At 41.9% G+C, this 12,500-nt stretch overlaps 1 protein-coding gene across 2 annotated transcripts in view; it reads right to left on the reverse strand.

Moving 5' to 3' along the window:
• Positions 1-12,500, reverse strand: part of LOC135093164 (nephrin-like) — a 143,251-nt gene that overhangs the window by 5,268 nt on the left and 125,483 nt on the right. For both annotated transcript variants that reach the window (XM_063992093.1, XM_063992092.1), the window contains exons 3-5: positions 10,294-10,406; positions 4,694-4,877; positions 3,356-3,541 (exon numbers count right to left, since the gene is read on the reverse strand). In XM_063992093.1, coding sequence (XP_063848163.1) covers positions 3,356-3,541; positions 4,694-4,877; positions 10,294-10,406 — 483 coding nt within the window. The remainder of the gene's footprint in view (positions 1-3,355; positions 3,542-4,693; positions 4,878-10,293; positions 10,407-12,500) is intronic.

Genomic DNA, 12,500 nt, shown 5'->3' on the forward strand with positions numbered 1-12,500 from the left:
CTCTCTCTCTCTCTCTCTCTCTCTCTCTCTCTCTCTCTCTCTCTCTCTCTCTCTCTCTCTCTCTCTCTCTCTCTCTCTCTCTTAGGGCGATGATACTAGTATCGCAACTACTACTACTACTACTACTACTACTACTGGTAGTAATAATAATAATAATAATAATAAAAAAAGAATAACAAGAATAGTATCATCATCGTCATCATTTTTATTTTTAGTGGTAAGCAAACCCGCTGTAAATAATTCAAGGAAATCTGAAGAAATGAACTACGAGAAAATATATAAATAAATCCTTAACATTAAATAAAAAAGAAAGAAAGAAAGAAAGAAAGAAAACATGAACAAAGACTCACACAATCCACTGAAGTAGCATTGTATTTTACCTTTCATGTCTCAATAATCTAGATATGACTTGAATCTAATGCAATAAATCGCAATTCATCTGATGCGCAATATTATACAAAGATTCCTTTTGTCGCGGAGGATTTTCAACACTGTTACGTGGACTGAAGCAGAGATCAGAGGCCGGTGTGGGAAGATGACGAGAGAGAGAGAGAGAGAGAGAGAGAGAGAGAGAGAGAGAGAGAGAGAGAGAGAGAGAGAGAGAGAGAGAGAGAGAGAGAGAGAGAGAGAGAGCTAAGCGTAATATATTCTCGAGGGGCAAAAACCTGTCTTGACACACTACCCCGGCGCCTGTGATGTGTCGTGGGCGGTGACACGAACAGCAATGCCTTCGTACGATTAACTGCTTTTGAGCCTGAAGAGTTCATGACCGACTTAATGCCGCCCACGTGTAATAATAATAATCAAAGCAATATTACGTTTGAATGATGTTAGGTATGATTATCCTGAGTCCTTTTACCTCTTGTGTTAGTGATGCTCTTGTGAGACAGCTGAGTGATTCCCGTCTTTTTTTTCTTTTTTTCATGTAAGAGGGCTCTGGCCAAGATACCAGAGAGAGAGAGAGAGAGAGAGAGAGAGAGAGAGAGAGAGAGAGAGAGAGAGAGAGAGAGAGAGAGAGAGAGAGAGAGAGAGAGAGAGAGAGAGGCCCACTGAGGTACTAGTCTTTTTCTACTCTGCTTTATGGTTTACGTATACCTAATACTCTCTCTCTCTCTCTCTCTCTCTCTCTCTCTCTCTCTCTCTCTCTCTCGCTCATGAGTCTCATATGTGACTATAATTATGTTGATTTGAAAGTTACACCTTTTACGATCATTCCTAACTTAATCTTCATCACCCACGAACTTTACAGTCTTCCTGCACCGCCTTCGTACCCTGTGTACCATCACACGTCAAAACCTTCGAAGTGACTCTTATTACTGAGCGAAGAGCACCCAGCATTTTTTATTATTTCTACGTCCCCACCAAAGATGAGGGAGCGCAGGAGGTCTTAGCTTAATGATCCACAACTCCTGATTAGTTAGGAAGGGGAGCTGGATGAAGGATGAAGACGAAAACACGAGCATATGAAACCTTTCTCATATTTTTTTTCCAATTCTTTGTTTTTCACAATAGCTGCGAGACGTCGATGATGCTTGTTTGTTGTTGTTTTCTTTGTCGATGTAGGGAGTCACGGGAGAGAGAGAGAGAGAGAGAGAGAGAGAGAGAGAGAGAGAGAGAGAGAGAGAGAGAGAGAGAGAGAGAGAGAGAGAGAGAGAGAGAGAGAGAGTTTCCTATATTCGTGGAAAGAACGTAATACAGAAAATCACTAGAATCGGAAAATGTTACTGAAAGTGAGGAAGTGCCATTTTGCTCGATACTCTCTCTCTCTCTCTCTCTCTCTCTCTCTCTCTCTCTCTCTCTCTCTCTCTCTCTCTCTCTCTCTCTCTCTCTCTCTCACTGAACTAAAGCTACTAGTTATTCCTCTCTGGTCCTTAAACAAATTCATGTGGTCTGTAGTAGTAGTAGTAGTAGTAGTAGTAGCAACATTAGTATTTGTTGTTGTTGTTTTTTGTTGATGTTGCTGCTGGTGCCACTGCTGCTGTAACAATAGCAGCAGCAGCAACGGCATGTCTAAACAAAGACTATAAATAAACATTTAATCACATACACACAGAAAAAAAAAATAACACACGGGGCAAAGCTTCACACAGACACAGCGCCGTGAAGCTAAAAACATAAAAACAATCTGCACGCAGGCACCAAAGAGTCAAAATAAAGTCAAAATAAAATATGAAAAAAAAAAAGGCATGAAGGGAAATACGACCATGACGGCGGCAGCAGGTGGGCGGCAAAGCGGTTTTTTTTTCTTTTGCTTTTATCCTTTTTTTTTTTTTTTATATATATATATATCTTTTCATACGAGGCTAGTCGAGTCACACGTCACCTGCCACCCGGAACATGACGGGCAGAGAAAAATGTCTAAAGATACCTTCAACTCTTAAACGCACGATGACCGAAAACTCCAAAGAAGAAGAAGAGGAGGGGGAAAAGTATTCTTACCACTACACGAGAAAAAAAAAAAAAAAAAAGAAAGAAAAAAAAATTAAAACGCCAAAACTTTATAGCTTAAGGGGAAAAAAATAGCGCAGCTGGTAAAAAGGAGCACAAATGAATAGAAAGCGTAACAAATATTCGGAGTCAGACATTGATAGGGACAGAGAGAGAGAGAGAGAGAGAGAGAGAGAGAGAGAGAGAGAGAGAGAGAGAGAGAGAGAGAGAGAGAGAGAGAGAGAGAGAGAGGGGGTGGAGAGGTTGAAGCACGTAAGCCGACCTGTGAAAAAAAGAATACAGGAGGTTGTGCTTTGCAAGGCGACAACTTTTCTATTTCCGTCAACAACTGGAAGAATGAAACGTGATGAAAGAAAAAGAGAGAAAGAGAGAGAGAAAGTGAGGGAGACAGATAAAGGAGACAGAGAGAGAGAGAGAGAGAAAAAAAAAAGAAAGACGTATAAAAAGAGTGAAGTCTAAACCCCGGCGGACGTGAAACAATGCAGCAAGTAATAAAAGACAACAACAACAACAACAACAACAACAACAACAATAACAACAACATCCTGAAGAGAAAGTGACGAAAAACAACAAACAAGCTGCGAGAAAAAGAATGATCGCAGGAAAAAAAGAAAAAGGACCTTGAGATGTGACTTTTTTTTTTTACACCTTTCACAACCACTAGAACAATAACAACCCCCCACACCCACAACAACAGCAACAACAACAACAACAAAAACTATTACTACTACTACTACTACTACTACTACTACTACTACTACTACTATTTCCATTGCAACAAAAAACAATTTCATTCGCCTAATTCCACTCCTACTTCTACAAAAACCACAATACTCCAACACTTACAACCACCACCACCACCACCACGACCAAAACACCCAAGAAACTTCACCCTAAAGACACTCACTCAAAAGGTCCGGATTGTTGTCTTTCAGGACGATCTGAGTGACTGTGGCTGACTCGTGATGCCCGTGGTTTCTTCTCTCCTTCACGAGCCACACCGCCAGCAGGAGAGCGCCCACCACTACCAGCACGCCAGTAATCACTCCGAGGATGAGCACGAGCGGTGAGGGCTCCACCATCGACGGCAGGCCTGCGGGGGAGAAGGAAAGGGAGAAATTCAGCGGTGAAGTGAGGCGTTAAGTTGTGGCGATGAGGTTTTGAGTGTTCGGGGCAGAGGAGACCAGACAGAAGTAATGTGCTGGTGCGGAGAATGATGGAGGGAGGAAGAAAGAAGGGATAAGTGAAATGGAGACGAGCTGAGTATAGAGGAGGCCAAACGGAAGTACAGTCGTGAGTTGGTGCAGGGAATAAGGGGGGAAAAAAGATGAAGTTTGTGGGTATATATGTGAAAGGATGAGTTAAACAGAGACGAGACAAGTGCCGAGGAAACCAAATATCAGTATTGTGTTCGTGCAGAAAATGAGAAGAAAAAAAAAGTGGAGGAGGTTGTGTAGTATATATATGTGAAGGGATTGGTAAGAATGAAGACTAGGAGAGTGAAGAGAAGGCCAGACAGTAGTTGTGTGCTGGTGCAGAGAATGAGGTAGAGGAAAAGGTGGGGACTGTGGGTGTATATGTGAGGGGATCAGTAAAACGGAGACGAAGTGACAGATTGGTGACATAACAGCAGGAGGAGGAGGAGGAAAATAGGAAGGTAATGAGGTTAAGGGAGAGGATAAGGAAGGGTCAGGTCGAGGGATGAGGGGATTGGTAGAAAGAAAAGTGTGTTGGTGTGAAATAAAACTGAAAAGAAAATAAATACGTAAGTGAAAGTGCAGGAAACTTGGTGAGGAAAGAGGAGAGAAATAGAAAAAGTGCATTACTAAGAAAACAGACACACACACACACACACACACACACACACACACACACACACACACACACACACACACACACACACGGAAAAAAAAACGAGAAGAAAGAGAGGCAAAGAAAACAAGCCATAAAATAACACACCTACACACACACACACACACACACACACACACACACACAAAGAAATATAACACAAACGTAAAAATAAAGCGTGCCATTCTCCACCCCATCCCAGCCCCTTAAAACACACACACACACACACACACACACACACACACACACACACACACACACACACACACACACACACACACACACACGAAAAGAAAAAAAAAACTGAACTAAACGAAAAAAAAACACACACCCAACCAAATAAACCAGGCCGGAAAAAAATATATACCCAAAACTCAAAGGAAAATGTACTTACTTTTATGCATCTCAGCTTCTTTCAGAGTGAGAAAGAGGAGCCGGCTGGGTGTAGCGCGGCCCCGGCTGTTGTAGGAGGCCACGGAGGCTTTGTAGGTCCTGCCGGGCTCTAGGGGGCGCGCGGCAAACACTGGACTGGAACTGGACGCGTTGACCATCAGCCGCCCGGACTCTGCCTCCCAAACCTGAAGTAGAAGGCGACGAAGGAGGGTGAGTTAGGAAAAGAGAAACAGATGAAGTGAAGAAGAGAGGTATTAAAGGATGTACTGAAGGAATGATATAGTGAAGGAGTTTGTAGGATGCTGGAGCAAAGGATGATGAAGAAAGGAGACAGTGTGAAATGTAATTAAGGAGTTTGTAGGATTTTGGAACAGGAGGTAAGGAAGGACAGTATGAAAATAAAATTGGAGGCGCTGGGAAAGTTTAAGGTGGAGCAGATGGTGACGGAGAGAGTTAGCAGGAAGGTGGAACAGGCCAAAGTGAAGGAGAATTATTACGAAGGAAAAGGGAGGAGTAATGAAGAGTTAGCAGAATGTGGAACAGGATACGGAGAAAGGTAGAGCAGTAGGTGGTGAGTGACAGCTTTCAGTAGCAAAGTCGAGCAACCAATAGTTTCTACACTTTACTGATCTCGTGCAGTGACCTTCCTTCTTACACCTCCACCCTTCGCAAAAAGAGGGATTATGATGAATATGCGAATACAGACAACGTAATTTGAATGAGGGAAGGGAAATTAAGAAAGGGGACACGTTTCCAGACGGGTAAACATAAGAGAAATAAGAGAATGAAGTAAGCAGGGCAGGTAGGAGAGAGAAAGGAAAGTGGAAATAAAAGTAAGTCTATCAAGTTTAGCGTTTTGAAAAGCCAGGTACCTGTTTGCATTTTTCACCTTGTCTACTTCTTAGCTAACATGATTCTCTCTTGTCTCATTCCTGGTGCACAAGGAATGGAGGAGATATGAGAACTTACAAAAAAATAGAATGGAGTCACATGGAAACGAAAAAAAGAAAAAAACAGCAGAACTGTGATATAAAGGATAAGGAAGCGGGAATAAATAGTAATTTTGGGGAATAAGGTTTAAAGAAGGAAAAAAAGTGGAAAGCAATGTGGCTTTTATAACAGGAGAGAGGACAGACGTAGAAAAGAGAGGAAAGTAAGGGGCTTAGGTAGAGAGAGGGAAAAGGCTCTGGAAAGGCAAGGGAAAACCTGGAACTCGTTTTTGATGGGAGGGGCAAGAAATGGACAAAGGGAACAGTAACAGAGGGAAGAGGAAAGAGAAAGAGAGGAAGAGAGAGAGATAGAAGAAGAGTGTAGAGTAGTGCCGGACTGGAGAGAGAGAGAGAGAGAGAGAGAGAGAGAGAGAGAGAGAGAGAGAGAGAGAGAGAGAGAGAGAGAGAGAGAGAGAGAGAGAGAGAGAGAGAGAGAGAGAGAGGAAAAGGGAGAGGGAGGGAAAGGATGGACAGGAATACTCGACAAGGGAGCCAAGAATGTTAGGCAGGTGGGAGAGTTGGGGAGTTTACGAGGAGAGAAGAGGACAAAGGCGAGGGAGAACAGGGGCAGTAATGCAAGTTTTGAACAGAGGATGGCAGGCAGGCGGAGGAGGAGGAAGGTGCAACAGACGTGGAGAAGGAGGGACGCTTAGGGAAGGAAGCATCTGTGTAAATAGGTGAGGGAAGAAGAAGAGCATGGAGGACAAGGAAAATGAATGAGGGAATAAGACAAAAGACACGAGAGAGAGAGAGAGAGAGAGAGAGAGAGAGAGAGAGAGAGAGAGAGAGAGAGAGAGAGAGAGAGAGAGAGAGAGAGAGAGAGAGAGAGAGAGAGAGAGAGGGCAACAGTAGACTATCACCCAAAAACTAGAAATAAATGAAAATAAAAGGATATGAAGGGAAGAGAAACAAGTAGAGAGAGAGAGAAAGAGAGGGAGAGTTAGAGGGCGGCAAAGGAGTCACTGAGGGAGAAACGAAATGAGAGAAAATGACAGGCAGAAAGAGATAAGAGAAGAGATTTACGACACGACTTTTATGTTCCATACCTGCAGGTGACGGGGGAGAGGGGAGAAAGGGAGACGGGGAGGAGAGAGAAGAAAGGAGAGTGGGTTAGTGACGAAGGGCGCAGGGAGAGGGAAAAGACTATAAAAGGAGAGAGAAAGAGTACGTCTCAGGGCAGTGTGGAGGAGAGGAAAAGGAAACGCAGCGCTTACGTAAAGGGAGAGAATGAAATTAATTGTTTTTGAAATCCAATCTAAACAATATTTTTCATGCGATGGTTTATTTTTCCATTTGTAATATTATATTCCGTTTCAGATATATGTATGTATGTATATATATATATATATATATATATATTTGTGTATTCTTTTTATTTTTATTTCCAGTTATCATATCGTAAATTCATGTCACGCTGCATTTTACCCGCCTTCCACGCTATATCTCTCGCCTGGTTTTCGTATTAAAGATATGAGTATGGTAAATTGCTGGGATAATGTTACCTACTGCTTGGTCATGCTAGTCAACGTCAGCGTCGCCTTCCTTCAGTCGCCCGTCGCCTCTCTCACTCGGGAACTCGTTGCAGTGAACACGTAACTGCACTTTTACAGCCGCACAATTTATATTTTTCTTTATTTTTATCTTTTTCCATCTTTATTACGACTATAATTGCACGACACTCACACATTTGAGAGAGAGAGAGAGAGAGAGAGAGAGAGAGAGAGAGAGAGAGAGAGAGAGAGAGAGAGAGAGAGAGAGAGAGAGAGAGAGAGAGAGAGAGAGACTGCACCTTGTTTATGTATTAAAAAAAAAAAAAATATTCCGACCTTCATATTACTGTGGTGAAAGAGCAATCACTCAATCGCGTGTGAAATCATTCCCGGTGCGAGGCGAGCAAGGCAGGGCGGGGCGGCGGCGTGAAGGGGCGGCACCGGGGGCGTTATGAGGCACCATTAAGGGTCTGATCCGATGAAACGCGCAGTCATTGTTGTAGCCTCGGCTTGAATCAGAATGCTGCTTGTTCTGTAATGACTGATAGATCTGTGTGTGTGGGGGGGGGGGATGGGGTGTATGTTCGATTTCCTTTATATATATTGTCCAAGTCTTTGTTTTAAATATTTTTATTTATTCATTTCTATCCATATTGAGATTTTTTTTTTTTATTTCCACTTTTTTACTACAATATGTCAAAGCGTGTCTCCTGATAAACTATTTGAACTTTAAAAAGTTTACGAAGTGCAAATTATAAGAATGCTCCAAATTTGTTTTTACTCGGATTTTTTTTTTCTTTTCTTTTCCAGCTTCTAAAGATCTCATGACGAAAAAGTCAAATGAGACTCATTCTGAAAACATTATATGAATGGGGATGTGGGTTATCCAGTGTACCTCTCCACTGAGATGAATGTTTCCTCCATCCTCCATGTGCATGTGGATGTATTTGTCAACAGTTTGCAGTCCCCTCCTGCGTCTTAAGATTGCTAAGCTTTCAGATCCTGCTTCTCCCCTCATCTCTTCCTTCCCTCTTCACGCTCCTAAGACCTCCGATCTTCATTTACTTTCCCTCTCTTTCCTTCACAATTCTTCCTCCAAGATGTTTTAGAATCTCAGAAGATTAGGAGTTGGAAATCGAGCATCGATTCAGATTTTGAGAAAGTTGAAAATAAACTTAAGAAATCTGTGTGTGTGTGTGTGTGTGTGTGTGTGTGTGTGTGTGTGTGTGTGTGTGTGTGTGTGTGTGTGTGTGTGTGTGTGTGTGTGTGTGTGTGTGTGTGTGTGTGTGTGCGTGTGTGTGCAAGAAGTAACAAATCTGCAGAAATATTACTCTGGCTTTGTTGTTGTTGTTGTTGTTGTTGTTGTTGTTGTTGTTGTTGTTGTTGTTCTTCCTCTTCTTCTTTTTCTTCTTCTTCTTCTTATTATTATTATTATTACTATCATTATTGTCATTATTATTACTATTATTATTATTATTATTATTATTATTATTATTATTATTATTATTATTATTATTACTACCACTACTATTATCCCTATTATCATCAGCATTAATACAATGAAATCAGTCATTATCGTAACAACACTAACAACAACAATATGTCAGGGCGCGCGCAGACCCGTTTAGCCACTAGTGAACTTCCCCCAAAGGAAAACACAGGAAAGATCACATTTCTCTTCCTGCTTTACCTTTTGAGGCAGAAAGAAATGAGGTGCACTCCCGGAGGCAGGCTGTGACGGAGTAAGAATGCTCATAATAAGCTTCCAGTCCCGGGGTCGGATTGCTCTCCCCCTCCATCCTTCTCTCCCTCCTCTCCAGTCTCCAGCCTCCCAACAGACCGCATCCTCCCTTACCTCCCTCCCTCCCAACGCAGGATCCTTCGAGGTTTGGGAGGATATCACAAACGCATTATACCGTAAATATCTGGTAATATGCAAACTCACGCCACACCACACACTCACGCCGGTTATGAGAAGTTATGGGCGTGGAGGAGAAAGCTTGAGCGGCCTGGAGAGGAAGGAAGGAAGCGAAAAAGGAGCACTGGAGACGGAGGGCCAGGAGGGAAGGGGGAGGAGGCTGTTGTGTTGGTGGTGGTGGTGGTGGTGGTGGTGGTGGTAGGGATACTAATAGGTTTCGAAGGGTGGTGGTAGTGGTGGTGTGTTGTGGTGCAGTGTGGTAGTGATGGTTGTGGTGCTTAAAATATATTTACATTTTCCTCTGTGCCAAGATAAAAGGCTAAAGTGGAGATATTTTAAAAGACACTACACATTCTACCTGGCTTTTACTAACTTCGGCAAAGTAATATGACCATGAAAGTTCTGCTTATTTACTCCCAACAAACACCCGTTCTGCTCCACCGCCAAAGGTAAGACACATAAAAATTTAATGTTATACACTTGCTCATGCTATTATACTTCCTAATGTCTGGCTGCAAGATAATTGCTTCCGCATCTCTCTTACTGCAAAACATTCAACACAACAAGCCTTTCTTTATCAATCTATACTTCATGTTCACTTGAGCTAAACAAGATAAATGCAACGCTAAGTCAAATTCACTGAGAAACATCAGGCTAAAGACATGTCAAGACGCCCAAAATCAGTGTGTCGTGGTATTGGCTTACCCCTTTGAGTTATGACTACGATATCCCTACCAAGGCTGTCACTGATGAGAAGGATGAATGGAGGTCAGGGAAAGTATCTGACATGCAGTACACTCATAAAGACTGATGATATATACATTCTTAAAGGACGAAACTTAGTCACTATTAACAATGAACTCTTTTACTAATCCCTAAGTCCAGAAGCCCATACAAAAAATTAATAATTAAATAACAGCTGAACGCAAATACATAAAGGAGTTATGTACGTGAAGTGGCATCGAAAAAAAGCCTTTGTCATACACTAAACTCACAAAAACTTAAAGCATGTCTCTTTTTTAGGGTAAAACATACCCAACATACTAAAAATCCCTACTTATTGTCCACGAATACAAACAGAGAAGGAAAACTTGATACCCACATGAAAACCCGTAAGGAAGGCAAGCACACAAGGCGACACTGTGGCCATATGATAAAAACAAGGCCAAGTCAGTTCCTCTTACCTTGTCCGACCAGCACTGACCTGTAGGAGGAAGCGCTGTGGCAGGCCGCCGTCGAAGCCAGACAAGCACCTGATGCCAGCAGAGTGTGACGTCACGTTGAGCACGGTGCAGTTGTTAACTTCCTCTGGCGGTCCTGTGGGTGAGAGAGAGAGAGAGAGAGAGAGAGAGAGAGAGAGAGAGAGAGAGAGAGAGAGAGAGAGAGAGAGAGAGAGAGAGAGAGAGAGAGAGAGAGAGAGAGAGGTTGCGTTAAAGAAGGTTGACACGAGGAAGATCAAGATAAATTGGTATAATGAAAATTTTTGTAAATCAAAAAATGCATGCAAGATACCACGACTCATTCTCATCTCTCTCTCTCTCTCTCTCTCTCTCTCTCTCTCTCTCTCTCTCTCTCTCTCTCTCTCTCTCTCTCTCAGCCTCCCATAACGTGTCATTTCCTTTACCATATCGTTAATTTTTCACTGCTTTTCACAACATTCCTTGATCACGAATAACACTGACACGTTTCGTACATCAGCCATCGCTATACACTATTCTACCAACGCACTGAAAAATCTATTCTTTCCATCCCCCTTTTGTCGCTAGTAGGTGTTTGTAACGATTGAGTTCAGCCTTTTTTGTGTAGAGAACAGTTGTACATTGCAGGGAAAGGGTGAAGAGAATGTTATATGACGTGATTTCTGACTGATTCTCTCTCTCTCTCTCTCTCTCTCTCTCTCTCTCTCTCTCTCTCTCTCTCTCTCTCTCTCTCTCTCTCGTTATCCAGGGGACGAAAACTCGTCACTTCCTTCATTACACGTGCAGACTTGAGCAAATTTCAAACACACGCGCGGAACATCTCCACGCACGCAAGCCAAATGAAACACTGGGAGAAAATAAAACAATTAAGAAAAGAGAAGGAAGAAATAACTTTGCTAAATTAAGCCAAGACTATTGAATTTCATTGGTGTGTCTGTGCATTTACTTCCTGCTTCTACGTGGTGGTGGTGGTGGTGGTGGTGGTGGTGGTGGTAATGGTGGTGGTGGTGGTGGAACTGTCCTTGTTATTCTTGACATGCTTTCCTCTTTGTTTTCATTTTGTCCAAGTTGTTTATAAATGTAATAATATTTTTTTTTATCTTTCATATATATTCTACGAATGTAAATAACCTCTGCTTTTAATATTATTCTCTTCGCGTGCCTCTCTCTCTCTCTCTCTCTCTCTCTCTCTCTCTCTCTCTCTCTCTCTCTCTCTCTCTCTCTCTCTCTCTCTCTCTCTCTCTCTCATAATATATATTTTTTTAACATTTCTTGTTTTTTGTTTTATATGATTTGCTCAGTTTTATCTACTACACTAATTTGCATACAGTTTTCCAGCCTTTTTTTTAAATAATTGTTCAAACATGCTTTGATTAAACTAAAAGTTTGTTGTAATATTTGTTCACATTCTTTCCAATTTCTTTATCTAATATTTTACATATTCATATATTTCAAACATTTTAATTCTGCACTGGATTTTTCTTCCTACTTTTCTTTTTCCTTTATTCATTACTGGAATTCTTAATTTTTCAGAGCTCTTTTCACTTTATCGGAACAATATGCTTAGTATTTCTTGCCTCCTTTATTCTTTACCTTACAAAGTATTAATCTCTGGGAACTTTAAAGATGGCGCCTGAAGAACGTCAGGTTAAAATAAGTTCATGAGAAAGTAATTCCTTCGAGCCATTTTATTACTAGAGATGTATTTTGGTATTTTTATAATGTATTTCTTTCTTTTGCTTTTGCCGCTAAGATACTGTTCTTCCGAAATTTCTTTCTTTATCCTCTCAGACTTGAAAGGATAAAAAAGCTAATTCTGAACACCTCCCTTGAAAGGGAATTATATCAGTCCTGTTCTTCCGTCTGTGTGTTCGCCTGTTCGCTCATTGGTTGTTATGTTTGTCTGTCGGCCTGTTTGGGTTTCTGTTTTGTCAGTAGATCTGTCTGTCTATCTGTCTGTCTATCTATATGTCTGTTTTTTTCATTCATTCCGTCTGTTTGTCTATCTGTTACCTCTCTCTCTCTCTCTCTCTCTCTCTCTCTCTCTCTCTCTCTCTCTCTCTCTCTCTCTCTCTCTCGCATACACCTTCTCATTCCAGACTTGTACGCACCCTTCCCGGTCCATAACACACTCACGTACGTTCATCCCCTCCCAGCTCGCCGCTCTCCTATAAAGCACGTCCTCCCCAAATCATTACCTTTTCCTCCTTCC

The sequence above is a fragment of the Scylla paramamosain genome, chromosome 42 (assembly GCF_035594125.1).
Source record: "Scylla paramamosain isolate STU-SP2022 chromosome 42, ASM3559412v1, whole genome shotgun sequence".
Taxonomy (NCBI): domain Eukaryota; kingdom Metazoa; phylum Arthropoda; class Malacostraca; order Decapoda; family Portunidae; genus Scylla; species Scylla paramamosain.